The sequence below is a fragment of the Carassius gibelio genome, chromosome A21, assembly GCF_023724105.1.
Source record: "Carassius gibelio isolate Cgi1373 ecotype wild population from Czech Republic chromosome A21, carGib1.2-hapl.c, whole genome shotgun sequence".
Lineage (NCBI taxonomy): Eukaryota > Metazoa > Chordata > Actinopteri > Cypriniformes > Cyprinidae > Carassius > Carassius gibelio.
This window is the reverse complement of record NC_068391.1, coordinates 13,722,231-13,748,670: the sequence shown is the minus strand read 5'-3', so window position 1 is coordinate 13,748,670 and position 26,440 is coordinate 13,722,231. Positions and strand designations below refer to the sequence as shown.

The 26,440-nt window shown below is 37.7% G+C and overlaps 1 protein-coding gene across 1 annotated transcript in view; it reads left to right on the top strand.

The window, feature by feature from the left end:
- The window catches only part of slc8a4a (solute carrier family 8 member 4a), a 59,248-nt gene extending 33,110 nt beyond the window's left edge, over positions 1-26,138 (top strand). Inside the window, exons 4-8 of the mRNA XM_052538080.1 lie at positions 15,968-16,074; positions 17,292-17,416; positions 17,788-17,887; positions 19,017-19,289; positions 21,529-26,138. Of these exons, the coding sequence (XP_052394040.1) occupies positions 15,968-16,074; positions 17,292-17,416; positions 17,788-17,887; positions 19,017-19,289; positions 21,529-21,908 (985 nt within the window). The 3' untranslated portion in view covers positions 21,909-26,138. The remainder of the gene's footprint in view (positions 1-15,967; positions 16,075-17,291; positions 17,417-17,787; positions 17,888-19,016; positions 19,290-21,528) is intronic.
- The last annotated feature ends 302 nt before the right edge of the window (positions 26,139-26,440 follow it).

Sequence of the window (26,440 nt, the reverse complement as noted above, 5' to 3'; positions counted from 1 at the left end):
AGTTTATTTTTCATGCAGTGGGTCCACCAATGAGATCACATGACCACCTTAACAGGGTGAAGTATCTTGCACATTATATATAATATAAAATGCCTCATATACACTGTTCAAATGAGGTACTACATATAAACTATTAAAAATTATGTTCTGAGAAAGCTAACATTTATTAGAATATACATATTAGATCAGTTAATAGATAATAAAGATAATATTAGTATTTTAGAAACGCTGCCTTGGCAGCTAATTGAAGCAAATACAAGGACATACTAAGATTACTCGAACAAAACTAAAATAAAAGTAAACGAAAGATAAATAGAAATATAAAAAACTGACAATAAAAATGACAAAAGCACATAACAAAATTGCTAAAACTTAAAAACATTAAATCAAAATATAAAAATAATCGCTTATTGAAAGTATAAATAAATACTATAATACTATATAAATAATGCTAAAAATAAGACTGCTGTGATGTTAAAGCTAATTACTCCAGTCTTTAGTGTCACATGATCCTTCAGAAGTCATTCTAATATGTTTTTTTTTTAAGAACAGATTTTTTTTTTTTTTACATTTAAATAAATTTACTGTAACATCAATTTAATGCACCCTTTTAAATAAAATTATTGATTTTTTTCACAAATCCAACCCCAAATTACTGAACAGTAGAGCGTGAGACTGAAGGTGTGAAATAACGGTTGAGGCTCTGACACATTGAGCTGTGATCCTCATTACTAGCTTGCAACATTTCCTGACTCAGTTTTTCTCCCCAACCCTATCTGTCCCTATGTATCTACAGTATTTTTTGAAATTAAGGAATCTGGATTCTTAGAATCTGCTGAGTGTGTGACCATAAGATGACACTGGAATGGAAGAGCTGCTTGCACAGAATGACTTGCAACTCCCCATAACCCAACAATTTCCTGTGAAAAAGAGATGCAGATTGTGAGCAAAGAAGTGAGATGTTGCGATGAAGCCCAGCTGCTCTTGTGTTGCCTCAAAACCCTGAGTTAGCGCCCCACACACACCAAGACTCTTCCGTCACCTCTTCCAAAATAGTCTGCCTGTCATTTTCACCCCTATTCATACCCAAGCAACCATCTGATGTTCAGGATGTTTGCTGTGACATCAGTTTGGTTTGAAGACTGTTTATCTGTGTCTCTGTAGACAAGCAGTTTGATTGGCTGGATGGTTTATGTGACAGGGCTGTTTTGTTGAGGAAAAGGACTAATTTTAAGCACTGACCGCAGGAGACCTTCCAGCTGGCAATGACAGCGATGACATGCCTGCCTTTGAATCTTACTTCTCTTTCTCCCTTTCTCTGCTTTCTCCCTATCTCCACTCAACATCCCCCACCTCCGCGGCTCTGAATTATGAATTAACAGCACGGCACAATTATGATATCCTTGCCAGTACTTTGAAGATGGGGGAAGAACAATGCAGCGAGAGCTTAGTTTCTATTTTAAATTATCAGGGGCATAGCGTAAGCGTCTCAGATTTACCATTATCATCACTCTGTTTTCTTCTTCTCCTATTTTTTGAAATGAAGATAATCATATGTCTTACCTCAATTGGCCTATTACTTCAGAGTCTTATTTTAGATTTGAAGTAGAGCAGTTTCCCAGACATAAGTATCATTTGATTTTTCAGTGTTTTGACTTCAAAACAACCATTATCTTAAGAAATTAAGCCTTATCCAGATTTAAAGGGACAGTTTAAAAGAATGAACATGCTCAGTTGTGTAAGCTTGATTTCATAACAGCTGAGTATGTGCATGAAAGAAAAAAAACATTGTTTAGCCACTGGTTTAAATATTTCAACACAGGATCCAGCTCAAATCGAATCTGACATTTTTGCGTAGATATGAGTGGAACTCCATGCGACTCCTTTACTATTCTCCATTGGAAATTAATTAAATCTGGTCTGTCATTTGTTGGAGAGGTGGCTTTACTCTTCTTGCATGTGTATTAGTGACATGCATTATACGGTGTCTAGAATGCATTTGAATTGAATGAAATGAAAGTATGATGGTCTGTTCAAGCAGTGCGTCTGGGATGCATGTGCTTTATATGTTTATTTAGCAGCCGTTTAACTCCTGTCTTCCTCCTCTGCCTGCATGTGAGTGTGTATGCAGTTCTGCTGCCAGTATCTCTGATATTTCCATTTTCTAAACTTGAGCATTCTTCATGTGAAATATTTGGGAGCTAGAAATGGTCCCACTCCTCCAACACACTTGTCATCCTCTCTCAGTTTATCCAAGTATTCTGCTTTGTCCTCTCACTTGAAATATTTGCCATCCGTCATCACCAGATTTGTCTCATAGACGCTTTTAATGCCAGCTCCGTGTATCTGGAGCATTTCTATATGCCTGCATGCGTGTGAGTGGAAATTTTAAATTATTCATTTATAAACCGAGCGAACATGCCAGTATCTCTCTTTCATTCCATTTCTCTCTCTCTCTCTCTCTCTCTCTTTCCCCATTTGTTTTTTTCTTGGCATCATCTTGTTATGTGTGCAAGGAAAGAGAATGACATTCATCCAAGCTGGAAAAGGATTTGTGCCTTTTGTCAGTCAAAGCCAATGTGCGGATAGAAATAGACATCCACCCACAGGTCATTAGAGAGAAAGAGAGACGGAACGTGACTACAGGGGAGTGTTGGACAGACTGGAACACTGTAAGTGAGACTTTGGAACCGTAGGGCACCTCTTTGCTTACGTACTTCATCTTCCGCTCTTCCCATATTTTACCACAGCCTTGTGTTCTTTCTGGGTGTGACTAAACTGCAGCCGTTAATCACCGTCCCATGTGTTCGCATATTCGCCCACTCCCCTGTAGCCCACTCTCGCTTCAAAACACATCCTGACACCCACTCATCTATTTAGTGCACAGAAATGCTTTTTGTGTCAGCGCGTTGGCTGGACCTCTACGGCACTGCTGCTGTATGCCAAGGTGTGGAACAGAGTCACACTGTTGTGTATCCTTCGCTCTTCAGCACAGTAGTTTATCCAGCGTTATTTGTTTTTCCCTGGTGGCAGCCCTCCATGTGCGTATAAACCTGCGGTGCAGAAATTAGACGTGGTGCCGTGTGCCGTGATGCAGTTCACAGCTTGTAATGAGCGACTGGGGACTATAGCGTCCGCTATAAGCTGCAAAGACAGACAGGTGCTGACATACACAAACATATGACACAAATAAATCATTTAACAGTGTTAATGCCTTTCGGCTCTCAGCTGGGAGCCATAGTGCTGTTATGAAATGGATTAGGAACACAAATGCACAGAGATTCTTAACATATCTGACTGAATATTACTTGACACTTATGCATTTAGAAGACAGTTTATTAAAAAAGACAATGACTTAAAGGGATACTTCACCCATAAAGGAAAATTCTGTTATCATTTACTCACCCTCCTATCGTCGCAAACCTGTATGACTTTCTTCTGTAGAAACACAAAAAAATATATTTTGAAGACTGCTTTGACTTTGAGTGTCTTTTTTGTTCATGGATGTCAGTGAGAACCGAAACTGTGTAGTAAGTCAGTATTCATAAAAATATTTAATTTTATGTCGTACATTTAGAGTGAGTAAACTGTAACAGAATTTTACAATTCGGGTGGACTGTCCTTTTAAGGGGTGTTTGTTAGAAATTCATGCTTTGCATAGAGTGAACAGATATCCAGATAAAGGTAGTGCAATACCGATTTTACTCCGTAGTCTTGGTTCTTATTTGATTGCTACGAATAAACATTTTAAAACTTACACTGCTGTAGTTTTTGCTTTTGCTATCACAAGAAACCAGCAGCATGGCAATGTGTAGTGTGAAAGAACAAGAGTTAGTGATGGGTCTTTCGCAAATAATTGACTAATTCAAAGAAGAAAAAAAAAAAGAAAAAGAAAAAAAAATATATATATATAGGACTAAAGGCACACTGTCTGATCAGCCTCACATTCTGTTTCTGACTTTGCTGTCAATCATACACGAGGTGTCAATCAATTATACGGCATGAGTGAGGGCCAAGCCATCACACACACACACACACACACACACACACACACACACACACACACACACACACACACACACACCGTGAGGGGAGGAGAGGAAAGCATTTGGAATCATTTTTATGATCAGCAGCCCCTCGAAAGTAAGGCAGCTTGCATTTCTGAATGCAAATCTCTCATAAAATAAAAATATGATAAGCATTGTGTGTGTGTGTGTGTTCATGCTAGTTATACAAAACATAAATAGTGAGATAGTTCATGCTGGTTATATGACATGACAAAAAAGAGGGACCAGTTTAATCCTTTCAGCTATTTATTTTTCTTTAATATGGGTTCTATTATGTTGTTCAGATTCAGATTGTATTTTTGTAATATTTGTAGCAGAAATGAGTCAAATCAGACAAATCAAAGAGTCTATCAGAGCTGTGTGCATTGAAACATGAGCTGAATTCCTCAGGAAGTCATAAATCAGTTCTAGTGCCACAAGAACCAAGCAAGATAACCAACCAACCAACTTGTTCACACAACAGCTTTCAACATTAACACCAATAGAACAATTATTGACAATTTTAATTCGAAGAAGAGATTGTCAAATTTATTGTTCGTGATTGGAATGCAACGCTGGACATCACATGTAAACCCAGGAGATCAAGTTAAATACTTGCATTGACTTCCCCCCCCCCAGCCAGTGAAACCAGACTGAAATTCCTAAGGGGGAAGGGCTTTAAACCTTTGTCTTCACAGAAAAGTCCTTTGCCAGAGAATGGCAAAGAAACCCTTTTTATACATTATATATGGACCAGAATGAACTCAAAAAAAAGACTTATGAATGAATCATTCCATTGCTTAACTCCATATTCATTTACGTGTAACCCACACATTTGACTATCATGTATAATCACTTATTGTGTATGTCTTTTGATAACTATAGGATACCTAGTCATGTCTAGTATTGAAATAATCGCATTTTCTTGCTTGATATTGTCCTGACAATCATTTATTTGTAAAATATATCATAATCATGTTATGGGAATCATGTCCAAAATTAGACCCTGTGAGGCAAGAACCACATGCTTGGTAAGATAAACAAATGATTTATGATACCCACCCCAAGAACATATCTGATTGGTCAAGGCAACATTTGAGGGGTGGCCAACAGGAAAGTTTAAATACTTTGGATACGATAAAATTAGTGCTTTTAGTTCTAGTCTGCCTGCTGCTATTAGCCATGTCGGCTTTTAGTCTGCTTTTAGTTCCAGCCTTGCTCGTGCTATCAGTCATGCCTGCTCTTAGCTTGTAGCTTTGCTACCTAGCTTTAGCTTGTAGCATCTAGCCATGTGGTTAGTCATCATGGTTCTTTGAGCGCGGTTCCAGCGTGCCTGCCTGCTGCTACTATGCCACGATGAGAAAGAAAACAACCTAGTCTCGTCAAACTTGATTTCTTTTCTTTTCCGTTTGAGAGTTTCGTGTTCTAAGTTAAGTTTTGTAACGTCCATTCAACTTCAACCAGCGAACACGACTCTGCACTTTCAGCCAACGCCCAGCAACCACGGGCTTCCCAAGACGTCACTTCACTACTAAACTTCAAGCCAATCAGCGACACCGGGATACCCCTTTCAACTGGAGTCCCTTTCACAGCAAACGAAGGCAACGTATTCCCAGATATTTGTTGTGCTGGTGTATCTAATATAATTTTAACCCCATTGAGGAACTCAATGCGAGCGCTAATTACGTGATTGATGGTTGTTCATGTCTATGCAATTTAACGTATTGCTGTTAACTTGGGATTCCATATTTCCATTCTCTTAAACTCATCTTTCCCTAACTTTCGACCTTCCTGCAACTTGTGTGAATGTGTGAGTGCGTGCGTTTATGTGTTAGATTAGTTTATATGTCTTAGATTTATCTAATAAAGCCTTATTCATATTGAAAAGAGAAGTATCTTGTGTTTTGTGCTTACAAGTTAATGTCTTAAACTGCCGATCTTGTTACTATGCTAATTGATAGTGTTTTCACTATAGTTTGGATATTAGTATCCAGCGCAGATTTGATGTTAAACGGCACGTTCACTGAACCGCAGGCGCGTCTCCGTGAACAGCCGTGAAACAGTGATTCTGTTCAAATTCCCTTTAAAATCTTAAATGATTCCCTTTGAGCTAAATTGACCTGTTTCTCTTACATATTGTTGTTTCTATATAAGTTGTAATTGAAATGCAAATGTTTAATACTGTTCTTTTTTTATAACAAATCAATGCATTTTTAAATAAATTGTGAGACATTGTATGATTTCATTTAATAATTTAATTAGAATTGTTTTCACACCTATCATAGTCAAAACATTATTGTTTTTTAAAGAGCCGTTTGTGAGCCAAAAGAGCCGATTCTTTTTAGTGAGCTGAGTCAAACGAGCCGGTTCACGAAAAAGAGCCGAAATGCCCATCACTAACAAGAGTGAGTGGGAAGATGTAGTTCTTGGCCCCATTTAACAGAATGCTTAGAACTACATAAAAAAACTTATTTGATAATGTTTTGATCAAGAATAGAATTGTGAGCAGTAATATTGTGAAATTATATTACCATTTAAAATAAATGTTTTCTCTTTGTAAATAGAAAATTATCACACTGAATTTTCAGCAGTCATTACTCCAGTCTCCAGTGTCATAAGGTCCTTCAGAAATCATTTCTGAAGAAACATTTTTTATACTTATCAATGTTGAAAACAGTTGTGCTGGTTAATATTTTAGTGGAAACTGTGATACATTTTTTGGGATTTTTGATGAATAGAGATTTCAATATTTTTATTTTTTTTAAATAGAAATCTTTTGTTACATTATAAATGTATCCACTGTGACATCCTTGCTGAACAAAAGTATTAACAAAAGTTCTTATGAATGCACATTTTTGAACGATAGTGTAGTAACGGTTTAAGGAGTGATAAATCTGGTCACCAGAGCACCAGTTTTCAGACTGGTGTCCACATAAAAACACTGCAACTTTATAAAGCATGTCTACATTTTGTTCCATTCTGCTGTGCCGTGTCTTATAGAAAGTAAGAATACGCCATGTGTCGAATAAAGACCATTCCAGCGCATATCATCTTTGTTTTATCACAGGTTCTTTTGAGCCTGTCGGCATGAACTTTTTCCAGGGTACTGTGATGCAGGAGCATTTTCAGCAGACGAGAAAGCAAGGAAAGATTAAGGCAGATTCATTTCGAAGCCAAAACAGAATGAACCTCTTGCTAACGTGCTGCAGATATTTGCATACATTTTGCCAATAAAGTGCAATTGTGGGGTAATATTGCCAGGTGAAAACAGAGTTCCCCTCATGTGGTTATTTATATAGCTGCCCCAATTTCCAATGTCTTATGTAATCTTAGACACTATAATGAGGCCTCACTCATGCACAGATGCATGTGATTTACATTTTCCTCTATTACTAGGCAAGAAAGAAAACAGTGATCAATGGCAAGACATTAACTCTTGCACCTGCCCCACCTCCCTTCTTTTTATTTATTTTTATTCACTTTCTGTGCCCCGTCTGCCTCTCACCCACATGCTTTAGGTTAAACAATTAGGGATAACAGAAGTATATGATTCCAGTGCCAGAGAGAGGACTGCGCTCAAATTAATTACATTCTTCATCTTATCATATCTCAGATGTCTCTCACACACACCCCACCTGTAATTATGAGTCTTGTCTTTGTAACTGAGCTGATCCCAGAAGCCCCATCCTCTCTCTCTCTCTCTCTCTCTCTCTCTCTCTTCTCGCTTAGTTCTTAATAAGCAGCTGCAATAATGTTATACAATACGTTCTCAAACTTCCCTATGCTACTTTAAAACAACATTATAAAAAGGGATGTATTCTTCTGCAATCATTTCAATAGTTCTAGAGCAAATGTCATTCAAATAATTGCATTTTTACTTTTTCACTGACATGTGGAAGCAATGTCAACATGCTATTGAATTGTTGTATAATGTATTCATATAGATGGGTGCACATGCAGTCGTGATCTAATGGTTCGAGAGCTGGACTTGTAACACAAAGGTCACATGTTTGGGTTTCAATACCGACTCTACATTATCCCCTTAAGAGCACATGCCGGCATGAGTTTCTGTGTGCATGTACTGTAATAATAGCAGGGCTATTCGTTTCTGTATTAATATTTCATCCACACACAAACTCTCTTGTATAAACTCAACTAAACATTTGGATCCAATGGTGATAATTCTATCAGCTCTATTCTCTAACCCAGAGTTTTTAGGGTCTGTCTAACCAGCAACCTAGATGTATTTTTCTCATGCAAACAGTATAGAGTTTTGTGTAGAACATTTTAAAAGGAATATTTATTCATCTTTCATACTATAGTTTATCATTATTAAAATTAACTTAGATTTTAGATTTGAGTGTGTATAAACAACCGTTTAATTGTTTGGGGTCATTTCATTTCAAATAAATGCAGTTTTTATTTATACTTTGTTCATCAAAGAATCCTAAAAATATCATCACAAATTCCACAAAAATGAATCAGCATATTTCTGAAGGATCTTGTGACACTGAAATTTACTACTTCAGGAATAAACTAGACTTAATAAACATATTAAAGTAGAAAACAGTTATTTTAAATTGTTAATTACAAATGTATGCAGCCTTGGTGAGCATAAGAGATGTCTTTTTTAAAAAAATAAATAAATTTGAATGTTAGTGTAGATTTCTATTATCTGCCTTTTTTCAGTTATTGGTCACAGCATGAAAATAATTTTCAGTTTATTACATTGGTCTGAATTTCAATACTGATGCATCTCTAGGGTTGATTGTTCAGGCGGAAAAGCATTAAAAATATGTCTTCGCAAAAAACATTCAAGATGACAAGTGCATTCATTGGCCTCTATTTGAAAAAAAAAAGATGATGTTTGTTTGCATTTTTTGCCCAACAGGCAGCTAATATTAGAAGGTTGTTTGAGGTGAATGTGAACTGAAAACTGAAAAGAAAAACAGAATTGAAAAACAAAGAAATCTCACCATTGACTCTGAGATCTGTCCAACTCAAGAGACCTGTGGCCCTCAGGGACATCTCTATGTTCATATCCTGGTCTTACTGCTGTTTTACTGGCTAAACATGTACACTTGGTATAACTGGTAACAACAGCTCTTACAATCCAAACAGGATAAACTTTCCTCAAATTTCTCTCTCCCAGAAAAAGTTCCCCTTGAAAACATTCATTGTGATGTTTAGCTCTGACAAGACGAAATCTTAGCCCTGAGGCCTAGACAAAAAACAAACAAACTGAGCCTCACAGCTGTTTAGTGCTGCACCTAGCAGCCTCAACAAAGATGCAATCCCTCAAAAACCTCTGTAATTCTCTATTTTGTTTCTTCGAGGTAAACCAACCATGTCGGCATTGCGCCAAATATAATAAGCTCATCTACACCAGTCATTATATTCATTAAAGCAAGGTTTTCCACTGCCTGCCCACAACAAATCCAAGGCCAAAAGCAAAGCTAGTGTGGTGAAGATTAACATCAGGGCGGAAAACAATCAATAGATAATGAATAAGTGGAACAGATGCCCTAATCAGACCTGCGGAGTGCCAGAAAACAAAAAAGAAGACATGTTACATGAGGAAGAAGGATGAAAACGTGCCATCTTGGCTTTTGTTCTTTATAATTGTTAATCTCATGAGACCAGAAACATGCTCCCATCAGAAGTGTGAATATAAACGTGAACGATAGGAAAGGAGAGATAAGCATGCTAATGTATAGCAGCTAGCATCTGGAGATGTGGCTAATCTAACAGCGCTTCATTAAAGCGCACATCAAAGACACTGAACTGTGACGCTCTGAGACAGAGAGAGACGCAGACCGAATTTATCAAGAGCCTGATCAGATCAGTCAAGTATTTTTGAAAGCAGAAAGCCAAGACACTTCAGTGCCTTTGTTAGGTGCTGACAGACATTTGCTGAATGTGTTTTCTTAGCAATATCACTCATTTTTAACCTCTCATTAGTGTCTGGCACACTTTCTAAGCGGCTCTTGCTGTGCCGGTCCTGGTGAGAAATGAGTTCATAGAGCTTTTTGCTGTAAATTACAAGCAGAAAAACTCTGGTTGGTGTTTTGTATTTATGATCACACTAGAAACTGTGCCCCGCTTAACAGCAGGCCCTGACCAATGAGAAGCCATTTGTCTGCGCAACACGCAAATGTGACACGGTCTCAGCCATTTGGGCCAATGTCCAATTATGCGAAGCGTGATTTTGGAGTTATGAGATTTTGCTGTGGATGGGGCTAAGCAGCACAATGCTGCATAAATCCATTTTAACATACATTTTTAACATTTTAACATCTTTTAACATCAAATGTGAGAAGCAGGGGCATCATGCATCTAGTCATTTTGAGGGGGCACCTGTGATAGGGGTCTAAAATCTAAGCACTGGACACCACAAGCTTAAAACTGACATTATGTCACAGTGATACCACTAGTGGACACTCAGGGATACACAGACCAGACACTGTGACACATTATCTCTGCAAATAGAGGTTGTTCTCTCTTGTCCTTCAAATGAATGTGCCATATAAGAGACACAAATTACCTAGCGTGTGCTGATTTTAAATGATCTGTGAAAATCATTTTCACTGAAAGCTCAAAAGTAATGCTTAAAAAAAATGACAACTTTGGGACACTATTCATTTTGTACCTATAATCGTGCAACTTAATTATCCAATGTAAAAATGTGTTTTTGGAAGCTCCATTTGAAATCCATTTGGCTTAAAAATCTGAGGGGGGGAGTACATATTTTAGCTGTACAGAAAAGTCTGTTATGTGGACTGATATTGCAAATGGGTGTTTGTTACTATATTATTTAAATGTGTTATCATAATCGTAAACGCTGGTTGTATAAATTACTGGTCTAGTTATTGATTTACCTATGTGCGATAATGAATCAGGAGTCACACACATTCACAGAAAAAAGCTTACTTGTGCACTGAAAAATTATTTAAATCAAAACTAAGGGGCTGACACGTTTTATCCCTTTTCTTTTTCTAAGTTTGATTATGACAAAAAAATAAAAAGACTTCTCAACTTTATGGTGTTGTGTAGGACCAACCACTCTGCGTGGGCACTCACTGTCCGTACTTCATTTCGTTTGGTTGTATCTTAATGGATTTACAGCGCAGGTCCACTGTCAGTCTCACCTTCGGTAGCTCCTCTATTTGCATTATAAAGCAGTGCTTCAGTCCATGCGGGCCTTTGTCTCTCAAACACAGACCAGAAAATCTTCTCACAGTGTGGGAATGAGAAAGAAAGCGGATGAGAATTTACGAGGGAAGCGAAAAGAAAGCTGTTAATCTCCTAGTGGCGTTGGAGGTGGCTGAAGTACGGGAAATGCTCCTCTGTTGTGTATATGTATGAGAAATTGAATTAAAAAAGGATTAGCTCATCCAAAAATCTTTTTTTTTTCTGTAGAGAAAATTTGCTTCAGTCCCCACCTGACTATGTATCTAACCTAACAGACAGAGCGTGCTGCTCAGCTTATTTTACAGGTAAACAACATGGTTATGCAGTTTGACTAGTTAGACCAGCACTAACCAGTCTGGAGCAGATGAAGACTCCTGTGTGTTGCTGCAGTATGAGTGGATTGATGATGTTATGGGTGCATGTGTTACAGCCTGAAGCTAAACTTCAATCTGCTTTCACTACAGCATGGGTTTAATGCAGCTGTCTGCTGCCCCTCTCACTGACCCACAGCAGAAACTGCTTCCTCTATGAGCCATTGAATCCCCTCCACCTTATGAAATCTGCCCTTCGGTTTGTTTGTCCTTTAATGTCTCAACTTTGCAATAATTTCAACACATCTCTCTCTGCAATGCAAAAATTATTTGCAACAAGAAAAAGCATAATTGTGTAAAACAGTAAGACAATATGAGAAAACTGTATATCTTAATTCAGTAAATTAATTGATTACCTCAATGGCAAATTTGTATTTGTATTTTTTTTGTATCCAAAAAGCTTTAAACAACCGCAATTCTGTCATTTAGTGTATAAAGGGATAGTTCGTCCCAAAAACCTTTATGTTGCCATTTGTTCACCTGTAATTTAAAACTGTAATTTTGCGATTCTCTTGCATATTACTAATATACATATTGCGTATAGAACATGCCGAAGAGAGTAAAAACTGTCAGAGAATAACAGCATCTAGTGTATTTCAGTCTGCTCCTCACCCATCACGTGACTCCAGAAGACATCAGCTGTAGTGCATGAGTAATATCGGACATTTTTACAAAGCTTGAAAGTCCACATACTGTACACTGCAATTGCACGGAAAAGAGCAGCATTAATTGCTCCTTTTATGCTCCACAGAGGAAAAAAAAGGAGTTAAATCTAGTGTAACGGTCCCTTTAATGTGTTTTCCTCTTCCTTTCCTTCATCTTTCTCCAGTTGCACTTGTGTGTCTCTCCATCTTCATCTGTCTGAACGCACGGCTAGAGCTTTTCCTCGAGTTTTCTCATTCCTTGGCCCCAGTCTCATGAATTTGTGAAGCGATCTGTCTGTGCATTTTTTTAAGAGAGAGTGAAAGCAAGATTGATCTTCACTGTTTATGCTTACATTGCTTCCTTTGATAGTTTGGTTGCCTTATTTACCCTTGCGTCTGTAACTTTCAGAACATGCTTGCATTAACATTAACAACTCATTAAAAATATTAAATAAATGGGTCACTGTTTTATCAGCCTCACCTTTCTATTTCGGTTTCTACATGTAAGCCCTCCTCCCTTTTTTACTTTGCCACCATCTTGCTATTTCTCCCTCCTCCTCCTCTTCCTCTCTGACTCTGCCTCTGTCTTTCCTTTGCCTAAGGCCTATACTTTTATCAATCCCTGCATTCTAGCTACCTGTTGCCATGCCAACCCCATAATTTAGTGTCTTACACAATGCAGCGTGTACACCTGCCTTATGTGCTCGCTTTACCGTGTGAATGCATGAGAATCTTACCTGCCACCGAAGGTGCTTTTAATGACTCATTTAGAACCAAGCTTTTAATGTTCTGCCTCCTGCGCTCGCCCCGTGATCATCTCCACAGCCCACACGCGCTCCATAGAGACCCTCTTCAGCTTGAGAGAGCTCAATGCATGGAGGGAATATTTTTATTGCCAACACTGTTAATGTACTCACTTATTAAGTCGAGACCGTGTGTGTGGCTGTATGTAAATTTGTACATTTTTCCCCTTACAGGTAGGTGCTTGCTGAATGGCACATGAAGTGTTTGCTCTTTTGAGCTGCCGTGTGCATATTCAGGCTTGTTAGCATGTGTGCATGTGCGTATGAAGTGGACAGATTTGGAAGTGAGCAACTGTGTGAGTTTAAGAGCTCATTAAGGTCCCTTGTTAGTTTTTTTTGTTTATGCACATCTGTCTGTTTCTTTGGTAGGGAGCGTTTGGCTCGGTGAGTAATAGTTCTAATTACAGTTGAGAGTCGGTGTGTGGGGTTAAGCTACCTGCACACGGGGATGACGCTAGTGTGGACTCCTGGCTTCATTGTTAATGTTCACTGTGTTCTGTTATGCTCATCCTTCCTTATCCTGCTGTTTGTGCGTCCAGTGAGATATTGCTATCTCCTGATCAGCTCTATCAATATCCAGGCCAAAGAAATATAATATCAGCTATAAATGCACCCACAATGCAGTGTGGACGTATTATTCAAATTACTATTCAAAATATGTGAATGGATTCTGAGCACATTTTATTTGATATATAATATATTAAAAAAAAATTATATGTAATATAAAAAGGGTCTGTAAGATTTGTAAAATGTTCTTGAAAATCACTTATGCTCCCCAATATTGTGAAATATTATTACAATTTAAATTAACCGTTTTCTATTTGAATATATTTTAAAATATAATTTTGAATTTTGTCTTCAGTGTCACATGATCATTGAGAAATCATTCTAATATGACGATTTGCTGCTCCCGGAACATTTCATATTATTATCAATGGTGAAAATAGTTGTGCTACTTAATATTTTTGTGGAAACATTTTTGCAGGATACTTGAATGAAAAGAAAGACTTGAACTCTTTACTGTCACTTTTGATCAGTTTAATTAATCCTTGCTGAATAATATAAAAAAGATTAGCAGTAGTGTAATATATATTGATATATGTTTATATATATTCATGGTTTAGATGGATAGATTAGGCAGAGTGTGAAAAGAGAGAAATGGTTAAAGGGGGGATGGGACTGAAAGCATGTGGTACAATCGTGTAGGATAAGCACGGTGGTCTAATGAATAAAGAACAAGTCCTAATGAATTTAATTACACACACGTCTGGCCAATGAAGGCTGCAAAGCAAAGAGAGGTGGGAAAAGAGAAGATTAATGCTAACATGTAATAGAGGGATTACAGTACAAACCGCAACGGAAACTGTGTTTACACAGCAGATGCACATGTACCTGAGCATGCCAACAATTTTCTCTCTCTCTCTTCATATTCATGAGCTGTGTTCCATTCACCCCGAGTCTTCAGATCAATTCACATCCATTCCTGTATGCATCGTATCCAGGATAAGACACAAAACATTGTTTGTTTGTTTTTGCACTGAATCGGCACAGTTATGCAAAATGTTCAGAGAGACTGAATGCATAACCAGTTCCAACTATAAAAGTCTTTATCAACACAGATGTTTTTACAGTACATATATAGCCAAAGCATCAATAGAGATCATAAAGCAGAAACTTATTTATTTTAGTCCATCACACTTCATTCGATTGTGTTCACGCTATGCATCAGAGTGCATGCACATTGCTGAGATGCCTGTGAAAGAGCACATAATCTGGAAGGCAACACATTTAAGGCATCACATTTCTTTACAAACATTTGATGAAGTGTGGATTCATGTTTGTTTTAATCTCTAACGGGGTGTTTTGTGACATATTGGTGACATCTTGAGAATTTATCAATTAGAAAATGATTATTTCACAATAAAATGATCTCAAATTTTTATTAAAATATTTAGCAAATTTATTACACCCCACCATCTTTCCACTAGAAGTAGTGCATGATCATATTATAGTTGAATCTATGATATAATGAACAGGTGTTTGATTTGTATCATAATTGTCACTATTTCACATTTCAGCATGACAGCATGATGATCAGCGTTAATCACCAAAACTATCCATTGTATAATGACATTCATAACATGCAAAAAATGGAATACAAGCTAAAAATGAATGTTACCACGTAATCATATACTGTGGTTATGGAGTGCCGCTGTCTTTTTTGGCTAATTAATTAAATTATTTCTTCCCCCATTTTTGCTGTTGTACAGCTTTTCTGTAGACTGTGTTTATCAACCACGACCAGAGTGTTGTGTGTGCTAATAATGACAAATGGTGATTAGCCATGGCTAACCTTCTCTCTAAGCACAAAAACATTGTACCGCAGCCCGATTATTTACAGAGAACTGCTGCGTGTTTCTGCCTCTGAGGGAATCAGCGATGAACTCAAGATAATACAGGAACTCAAAATGCCCACTGCATAATATTCTTAAAGAGGAAAGACAGATGTGCTGAATTAACCCACCTTTTTTCTTTTATAATTGTATGTTCAGTGGATATTATGGATGTTACATACACTCCTTAGGGCTCATGTGTAAAAACAAGCAGAATGAATTTTGATGTTAATCATTCATAAAATACATTTCTACATCAATTGTTGCAGTTCCCTAAAGATGACAGTCTACATTCGAATGGTTTTACCCAGAAAACCACTTTGCTCATGTTTCAGCCTTTCCTCAGCTCTTTCTCCAAGTATTTGTCATTGGCTACTTCTGCATAGTTATGCCATTGTTTCTTAATGATTGACTTAGATTTTCTTGCCGCTGTCATCTTCCACATTTCACATAACACATTCTTTGAAAATATACTACATTCAGGATACATTTAAAGTTTGATGTCTTTGTCCACCACAGGAAAATCCTGGAGGTGAAGATCATTGACGATGAGGAGTACGAGAAGAACAAAACCTTCACCATCCACCTGGGAGAGCCGGTGCTCCTGGAGATCGGGCAGAAACACGGTCAGTGGATCTTTAAGAGACATCCATGCTCCATCTGCAGCTCTCTATGGATTTGTATTAGAATACAGATTGGGGTCTCTTTTTAATATTCTATTAATAGCTTCCACATTTATCCGTAAATAATTCAGAAACCGATTTGATAGAAAGATTTCTTTGTGTAAATGGTGCAATTAATGGGAGACATTGGATGTCTTATAATGGGGTAGGCAGTTGTTGGTCGCAGTGCAAGCAGCCATGTTGAAGCAATATCTCTAGGCAATTTCTGCACATTAATTATGTACTAACTGCTCTACTGTAATGTTCATCCCCATGCTCTTCAAATTGCCATACTGTTACAGAATCCAATTAAGAATGTTGATGCCATTAACATAAGCATTTTTTGATGATTTCTATCTTTCAGTCTCTCTCTTCAATGCTTTTCTAGGACACACAAAGATGATGTTTATTTCCTCCTTATGTGTAGTGCTTTTATAGCATATGACACATTACAGTGGATTATGATAAACACAAAGGGATGAATTCACTGAACAACTGGGATGCATTTATCTGTGGTATTTCGGAAACCTGAAACAAAAATGTCCTTCTTGTTCCCTAAACATTCACAGTCTAGTTCAGGGGTTTATGCATTGCATTCCAGGGACCCCTGGGGGCCACAGAAATGTTCTAGAGGGTCTGTGGAAAATGTTGAAAGCAAAGGTGTTTGTTAAAACTATTAAAATAGTTTTCATCAATTGAAATAATCTGAAATAAAATAAATTGATGTCCTGTATAACAAATAATACTGAGTGAAAGCCCAGCTTCTAACAGTCAGAAATAAAGGACATACTGTACACTTTGCTTTGGCTTTAGTACAATGAAAATATAAAAGGCAATGATTTATTTTTTTGGAAACATGCTACAGAGTCACAACAAAGTCTGCCAGATTGCTGTAGTCAGCTGCATCCTCTTCAAACAAGAAAAAAAAAAAAAAACGGCCGGCAAGATAGAAAATGTTCATGCAAATTGTGTTCAATACACATTTTTGGCTGCATTTTCAGTTACCGTACTTGGTTTGGAAAATTCCTTTAATGAATTGGGCGCGACAATGAGCGTAGACTGTGCATGCAAATAAACTTCGCTACCACTGAACACAATTCATTCTTAGTGAATTTCCTTATAAACTGAGTTCTACTGTTCTCTATGGCTCAGCAGATTTTCAATGCGTCTTCCTCTGACAGGAGACTCCAATGATAACAAGCCGGCAGTGGGGGCAGAGGAAGAGGAGGTGGCCAAGATGGGGTGCCCGAGTCTGGGAGAGCATACCAAACTGGAGGTGGTGATAGAGGAATCGTACGAGTTTAAGGTAAGGTTCTGTCTGAATCCTCACCCTCCTTGTTCCCATGGTAACAGTCTCAATACTGGAGGTCACTGGGGTCAGGTAACACAGCGATCCAAAAACTATTTGAGGTAGAAATACTGTGTTACTCCCTCAACGATTATCCGCAGCGCTCTAAATGCAAACAAGGAAACGGCTAGGACAGGATGACATTGGAGAAAATGAAATTCTGACAGGGTTGTGCATCGACGCCCACTGTCTCACTGAAATCAGTTTAGCTGAGACCTCTCTGGGTTACGAGACAGAGTCATATTAAATCTTGTCTACTACGAGGACACGGTTGTGTGGGTTTAGGTTTGATTTGTGTTTATATATGTATTTGTGTGTTTTTTTTTCAGAATACCGTCGACAAGCTGATAAAGAAGACTAACCTGGCGCTGGTGGTGGGCAGCAGTAGCTGGAGAGAACAGTTTGTTAGCGCTGTCACTGTCAGTGCAGGTCAGTGTCTCTCTGCCAAACTGTCTTAATACATCCTCAAATAGAAGTGGACCACACAACTGATTCAAATTCAATCAAAAATGGTATAAAACCATTTGAAAATGCAAGATGTGTCAGGTTTCCAGCAACAACCGGTTTGTCTGTCCACACTGAATGTGAATCTTCTGTGTGACAGTCTCAGCCAAGGAGATACTTAATGTATAATTTATGCTCTTAAAAAATCCTACTTAAAAAAGTTTGTATTTAATTTAGTGTTTAATTTGCTGTTTCTTTGTAATTATTTGTGAAGTTTACTAGCAATTTCTGAGTGAAAATTGTTTCAAAGTAAATCCATTTGTTTGTCAGTGTATGATTTTGTCGAATTTTTTGTACGAAGTCAAATTTTTCTTCAAAACCTGAAATGATTTAATTTATTTATTTAAAGGGGTTATATGATGACATTATTTTGTGTATTTGGTGTAATGAAATGTGTTTTTGTGTTAAAAGGTTAAAAAAACACATTATTTTCAACATACTGTACATTATTGTTGCTCCTTTATTCCTGCTTTCTGAAACGCGTAAATTTTTACGAAGCTCATCGTTCTGAAAAGCGAGGTATTATCAGTATTATTTGTCAAAACACCAGCATTTTAGGCTGCTCTCCCAGGAAACTGCTCGTCCTCCATAAAATGCAGTGCACAAATCTGAATATTTGGGTTGAACTGTTCTTGAAAAGTGCTGATTTCTAATCATGTCCTTTTTTGGAAGGCCAAATGAAGTAGTTTCCCTTTCACATTGAAACACAGCTCAACTTTTATAAAGAATATCTCTTTAGCTTTAGGGATCTTATCTATTCACAACCAGCTTGTAACACTCCAAAAAGAAAGGAAAGCTTGAAATCGCATCATATGAACCCATATGAACTGAATGTTTTGTTCCTAATTACTATACCTTACTGCAAACTGTATACTAGGGCTGGAAAATTAATCAAATCATATTTTCTAATATGTCTTTGGCTTCCAACGATTATGAAAACAAGAAAATTGAGATAAATGACGATTGTGGCACATTCCATTTTGCAGTGACAATCTCATTTTGTCGTAATCAAGCAAACCTTACTATATACCGTTCCTTTTGTTTACCTCCTCAGGTGACGATGATGAGGAGGAGAGCGGGGAGGAGCGCTTGCCCTCGTGCTTTGATTACATCATGCACTTCCTGACAGTTTTCTGGAAGGTTCTTTTTGCCTTCGTTCCACCCACAGAGTACTGGAACGGCTGGGCCTGCTTCATCGTCTCCATCACACTCATCGGGGTCCTGACCGCTGTCACTGGAGATTTGGCCTCTCACTTTGGTTGTACAGTAGGCCTGAAGGACACTGTCACGGCTGTGGTGTTTGTGGCCTTGGGCACGTCAGTGCCTGGTGAGTGTTTACTTGTGTATTAGATGACATAGCATGTAGCTAATTAGTAAAGGATAATGCAGTCATCCAGTCATTATCGTAAAATAAACCCAAATTTGCCACGATTAACCAATTAGAATAAAGTATTCTGTCAAATATTGATGTACTGTACTGTTGAAATGTTGCAACTGCTTTCAACATCTTTTCTAATTCATCATTACATAATGGCCCCAGCAGCTTTTGTGTGGTTTAATGATGTGGACTATTTAGCAGACCATGATTTGCAAGAGATCTGTGTGTTTGTCTTGGCATTAGCTGCACTAGAGTTAATGGACTGATTCTGCTCAAGCACTGTGTGTCAAACCATCCTCAAGCTCCAACACACATAATGAAAAGATCCACTTCAAAAGATGAATCTGAGAAATTAGATCTCTTTTATATCTCTGTTGTTTCTTCTAAGATTAAACAGAGGGCAAATATATATTTCTAATGTGCCGTTTATAATGTGTATATTGTAATTTAAGTGTAAACACATGAAAGGTAAAAATTGATAGCAAGAATGCACTGTAAGTCGCTTTAGATAAAAGCGTCTGCTAAATGCATACATTTAATTTAATTTAAATTATGTTACAGTCATAAGAAAACAATATTTTCCCAAATCTGTTTCTGCCCATCCAAATCTTTTTGGAGGTACTTCACCTAATACATGTCGATTCACTAACCAATCTAATAGATTCAGTTCATTTAGCAAAGCATTCATCAAACTGACTCAAACTGATAAGTCCCCGAGTCATCTGAATGATTAATTAAAAGAATCAGTTCACAAGTCTAATTTGTTTTTTTAATAATTCAAACTACACTATTGATATTTTTGTGTGCATTCAAAATAATGTTTTCTTGTCATTATAACTGATTTATAACTGAAATAAAACGCAATTTACTTAATTTTTTCTGGTTTATTGTTTTAACACCCATCCTTACTGCCAGAAATGTCTTCAGAGAAAAGACAGTTGTAATCTCATATTTGTCTCATCTAGAGATTCACAAGAGATCACAGTAGGAAATTTGATCACAAACTGTCTGCAAGTCTGCAATCACAACTTAAACTTAATCATTTCTCATCAAGTTCTTCCAAGACGAGTTACTAACAACTTCCATTTTATCCATATTATTTATTGTATGTCAACTTTAATCTCATTTGTTCCTGCTTTTCTTTCTCATATGGACAGTGGCCGACATAGCTCAAGATGCTGCAACTTAAGACAATACACGTAAATAGAAAAAATCTAGCAAATTAACATATGTGCTGCAAATACTCGCAACATGACAAAATACAGAAACACGTTGCAAGTAGCACAGGCCACAAAGGAAATGTTTCAAAGGGACCCCAACAACCCTTATGAAAATTAACCATGGTTTCATTATAGTAAAAGTGTAGTTACCATGTATTTTTGGCTTATTGATTATCATAAACACAGTTGTACACATACCATGTTTAAACTATGGCTACTGGAGCAAAACCATGGTTGATTTGTGGTTAACATGATTGTACTACAGTAACCATGTTTTTTTTTTTTTTTATAGTAAAACCATAGTTAATTTTCGTAAGGTAAGTTGTAGAAGTAAGTTAGCCAGCTTACATAACATTTCACAGTTACAATAATTATGTATTTCATCAGTTTATTTAGGCTAGTAATTTCCCAAAAAGCTATAATTTGATTAAGATGTTAAAATAAACAAAAAGCCAGGCTTGTCCCTTGTTGTGGTTCCCTTAAACATTTCCTATGTGGTCTGTGCGTATTTGCAGCTCATTTCTGTATTTGGTCGCATTGTGAGTATTATCAGTGCATATGTTGTCAAAAGATGTTTTTTTTTTTTTAATTTGCCAGTGTTTTTCTTATTTATGTTGAGTTCTCTCAGCCACCGTACATATAGACTTTTAGAAGAAACATCTGAGACAATGTTGATAATCTGAATTAAACATAATCGGGACCTCAATTCTGTCTTGTGTTTCCCAACCCTTGTTATTGGAGGCATATTTTGGAGGTCTCCCTTATCTGACCCATCCATTTCAGGTCTCTACTCATGCACTGAATCAGGTGTGTTAAATCAGGAAGACTTCGAAATGTGTACTGTTGGTGTGCTTCAAGGAACCGGTTTGGGAAACACTGTCCTGAGCTATGAGCAATGCCTTTCAAAGCTCTTTCAGTTCTCACCTTTCAACTTTCTTTTTCTCTGTCTTTTCTTTTGCCATCTGCAGATACCTTTGCCAGCAAGGTGGCAGCCATCCAGGACCAATACGCCGATGCATCAATTGGAAATGTGACGGGTAGTAATGCAGTTAATGTCTTCCTGGGAATCGGAGTGGCGTGGACCATCGCTTCTGTATACTGGAACAGTCAGGGCAAAAAATTCCTGGTCCCGCCGGGGTCGCTGGCGTTTTCTGTCACCCTCTTCACCATCATGGCTCTGGTGTGTGTTGTTACACTACTGTACCGCCGCCGGCCCTCTGTGTCTGGGGGCGAGCTGGGGGGCCCACGAACCGCCAAGCTGCTCACCGTGGTCCTCTTCATCATCCTGTGGCTCATCTACATCATGCTGTCATCGCTGGAGGCTTACTGCCACGTGCCTGGCTTCTGAGAAGGTGCATAAGAGAGATGTACTCTTTGCTGTAAAACCTCCCATCATTCTTGCTCTTTGCTTCTGTCTATATGAGAAGTCTAAAATGAGTGTTTACATCTGTTCTTACTGATTATAATCGTTGTTGAAATTGAACTCGCATCCTTTCGCTAACACTGACGTGGATATCTAGATGAGTGTCAGTGGTGGATGTTAGAGGCTCAGTCATGCACAGCTTCTCTTTATAGATGGATCTGTCTTACATGGTGTCTGCCACCACCTGGATATTTAGACACAGCAGCACCCTCCAGAATTATCTCCTGAGAGCCCCTTCAGCATTTTTCTTGCTTTACTGCTGTTTTTTTCAAGGATGGTCCTTCGATGTTCTCTCAGAAATCCCTCTTCTATCATTCTCTCTTCCGTCCAAGTCGCTGTCAACAGACTCCTATTCCCACTGCAGAGATTTGGGCATGCTTCACGCCTCTACCTACCCACAAGACATGAACACTCTGTTTCATCTGTCTTCTCTTGCCTGTTACTACAACTCCCAGAAGACATTCATACCACACTAGCGCTGTTCATTTTCCACAGCTATAATTTCAACTCAAGTGAACCTGTGGGGGCTGAGCTTCTCTAACTGACTCCGCCCCCAATATAACCTGACTCCTTTACCGATAACCTTGGCCAAATTCTACTCTAACATCTTCATCAGCTCTGAACATGCCCCCAATGCTACCTACGCCAGATCTTCTTCAATTCTGACCTCATCCTCAATAATGATTCAACAACTTGCTCAATATTAACCTCGCCTCGGTGTCATCACAGACCCTGATCAGCACTACTTATACCACATTTTTGACCAATAACCTCGGCCCCAACATTACATAAATACCTTTGTCACTCCTGACACTGCCCCATCACTACTTAAACCTTACGTTCTTCACTTCTGACTCCACCCATTACACTCCATATACATCACACCTTTTTTAATCTCTGGCACACCCCAATATTACCAGACCTTTTTTACATATGATTTCAGTTCCCAATAGAACAAACTTCTTTTCACTTCTGACCCTACCCACGACACTTCCTGTGCCACACCTCCTCCATCACTGACCCCACCCCTACATTATCTCTAGCACACATTTTCACCTCTGATCCAACACCATCACTACCTACACCACACCTTCTTCAATTCTCATTTTACATATGCCACAACTTCTTTATATGTGGCTCTGCGCAAAAATTATCTATACACACCTTCTTTATATATGAACCCCGCCCTCGACACAACATACCACATCCTCTTCACGTCTACTATTTGCTGGTGTTGTAACTTTTTAAATACTCTTGTGAAATTTTTATAATTTATTTATTTATTTTTACTATGCTAATGAAGTTAATTATGAGGTCAATAGCAGGAATGTAAGAAAGGATTTTTTTTTTTTTTTCGTAATTTTGTTGAAACTTAACAAAACCTTAAGGGATACACAATTTGCATGAAACAACATTAGTGATAGAAGTTGAACAGAGACCAAAAGAAATAGTTTAACAGTGACAGTGACATATGAACCAAGGTGTTGGTGTTTATTCATGTGATATTTATTGATATTTATTATTATGAACTTTGTATTATGTGGAAAATATTGTACACTGTTTGTGTGTGAGAGCATGTATTCGAATGGGCGAGTGCAACAGATTTGACGAACATATGAGTGTTGTATGTGCCAATTTGTCGAAAAGTGTTCAAAGTCTTTTTATCTGACTATGAGTGTCTGAAAGTGAACGTGTCCAACACTCAAGCACAGCGAATTTTGTTTCTGGCACTGCCACGCTCAGGAGTTTCAGGCTCTTTTCATGTGAGCATCTTGATCTTCTCCCAACATCCTTGAATTTACAGTTTGCAGTTTACATGTGGTACATTCGTTTCTCCAGTCAAACCGAGCCATTTTCCACAGCTTCACTGTGTCAAGCTTTTAGCTCTATTCACTACTGAAGGCTTAGCGTCATTGAGTCATGTGGTTGTGTGTGAACACAACATGGGTGCCTTGATATCAACAGTACAATGTGTCCTGGCCATACTGTAGGTCTGTCACCGAGCTGTGAGTTTCATTCACGCTTCAAAATGTGAATATTTTACCCGTGAAATGTGATCCCATCACTTTCGCCACATTAATCCAGAGCCATATCTAATTATCCAAGCACTTACCTCTCCTGATAGCATCGACGCCACCTAATTTGCGTTTATGTGCGTGGTTAATGGCTAATGGATTAAATTCCAGTTCAGTTTCAGTATGCTCTCTTTAATCAGTGTTCTCCATCTGCTCCTTAACTAATAAGACTTGGTTCATTTCCAGTTAGCCAAGAGTTAAACTGGTTTAGTCAGCCCAACTCTCTATCCCATATTTCTCTTTTCTAAGTGATGCAGTGATTATGGGTTTCAGGTTGCAGATATTACATAATTTTTACAAGGATGTAATGTGTCCCCATTTTTTCCTGCTATCAGCCATCTGCTAGGCCCAACCTGGGACACATGATATAGGAAATGAAAAGTTTTAGCAGAAGGAAATGCTGGTGTTGTTCACTATTATGGACCCCAGCAGACCAGTGCTTCAAACTTTTAAAGTGCGTTATTTTAAAGAGCGTTCTGAAAAAATTGTAAGAGGGAACGCATAGTCCCATTACCTGATTTATAATGACGCCAATGGCCAAATGCACCATTTTATGACGACTGCTACAGTCCTCCGTTTTCTTGAATGATAAAACATAGAGGTTCAACAAAAGCCACAGTCAGCCATCTATGGAAATGTTGTAAGTGCTCTGCTCACTTTCTTACACAATGTGTGACGCGGAAAGTGGGCGAAACAGATGTACATACAGTCCACATTTATACAGGCATATGTGTATTTATACATTCCAGTGATACCAGATTAAAAAAAAAAAAAGCACTGAGTGATGTATTTTTAGAGCTTCTTGTTGCTAGGCGACGTCTTAAAAGAGTCATTGTCTTTCTGTCATTATGTTGTCTGGTGTCAGTGCTTAAGGGTGGGTCGAGGGGTATCTGTTGGACTGTAATTACTTTATAAGGTCACTCTCATCTTTCTCCTAATATCTGGCCACACATGGTTAATGAACGTAAAAGTTCCACCCTTATTCAAGGACAATCCTTAATTAAGAACCTTAAGTTGCCCCCTAGAGAGTTTTGTATTATATTAATATAAGCTTTTGCTTTGTTGAGAGCAAAACAGTCACTGTTCTCCCTGAGGTAAACATATTCAAAAATACCAATCATAGTTGCATCAACAAAAAAAAAAAGACCAACTACAAAGGATTATGCTGGTGAATGGCTGAAATACTCAGTAGCCAGCATATAACCTTGAGGAATACCATATTAGACCATATCATGCTAGAAAATCTGTTTATGTGTATGGAAGGACCATTTCTTGTGGATTAAATCATTATGACTGATTTATGATCAAATAACAGTAGATTTGCATAGAAATACACTCAAATTGTTCATTGTTGGGCGAACTGTGCCTTTAAATGCATTTCCACACTCATTTACTGTTATTTGATCTTTAATCAGTCTTGACTTTCCCAAAACACCAAAAATGACCTTGAATATCTGACTATATTCATAGTATGCCGTGGCATGCTCATAGTATTCTTGTATGTCAGAGTGTTTGTGTCGTGTGAGAGTCCTGGTGTCACGTGTGCTCTCTTGTGATACTTCAATCTTAAATCATGTCTTTTGAGTGTGTGTGCATTTGTCTTCTAAAATTGCATTTCTCTTTAATCACAAACATTGAAATATTTACAAAAAAAAAATTAATTGTGTTTGGTTTTGTATGCATAGCTATTTGATAAAGCACTGTTTAAAAAGACTTTTTCTTTTTTAGTTATATGACACTATTGTTGTCTTGAGATATGTTCTGTACTGAGATAAATGTATATTTTAGGTAAAAAACAAAACAAGTGCTGCATAGAGTACTTTATCATCATCTTAACAACAACAATAACAACAACACATAATTTATGGTCCCAATGTTTGTCTCTAAAAGTATGTATGAGGGAGAAATGTGTGATTTTTTTTTTTTGTGTGTGTGTGTGTGCTCATTAAATATGTAATGTAGAGGGAAACTGCAGTATTTTGAGAAAAGATGAAGAATGAGTCTCTGTTTGTAATGTGTAAAACTTTGTTTCATATTTAATTTATTCTTCAGTACATTAAAGTTGGAATTGTATATTACTAACAGACTATTTCTTACTTTATTATAAAGGATTTGTTTCTCTCAAGCATGACAAAAGAAAACAAAACACCTCTTCATACACCTTCATATCAAACTGTTAAGTTCAAGGTAATTGACCCTTTGCTTGGAGTTTGATTGACAGGTGATCTGACCAATCATAACATAGAATCTGCCATTTTGTCTGACAAACAGACCAGACAGGAGGGTAGATTTATGGTTAAATTACATTATGTGTATTGACATCTTTCCGTGGGTTGAAACAAGATACCTTTTGATGTTCATTCATGTTTATTTTGTGCTATA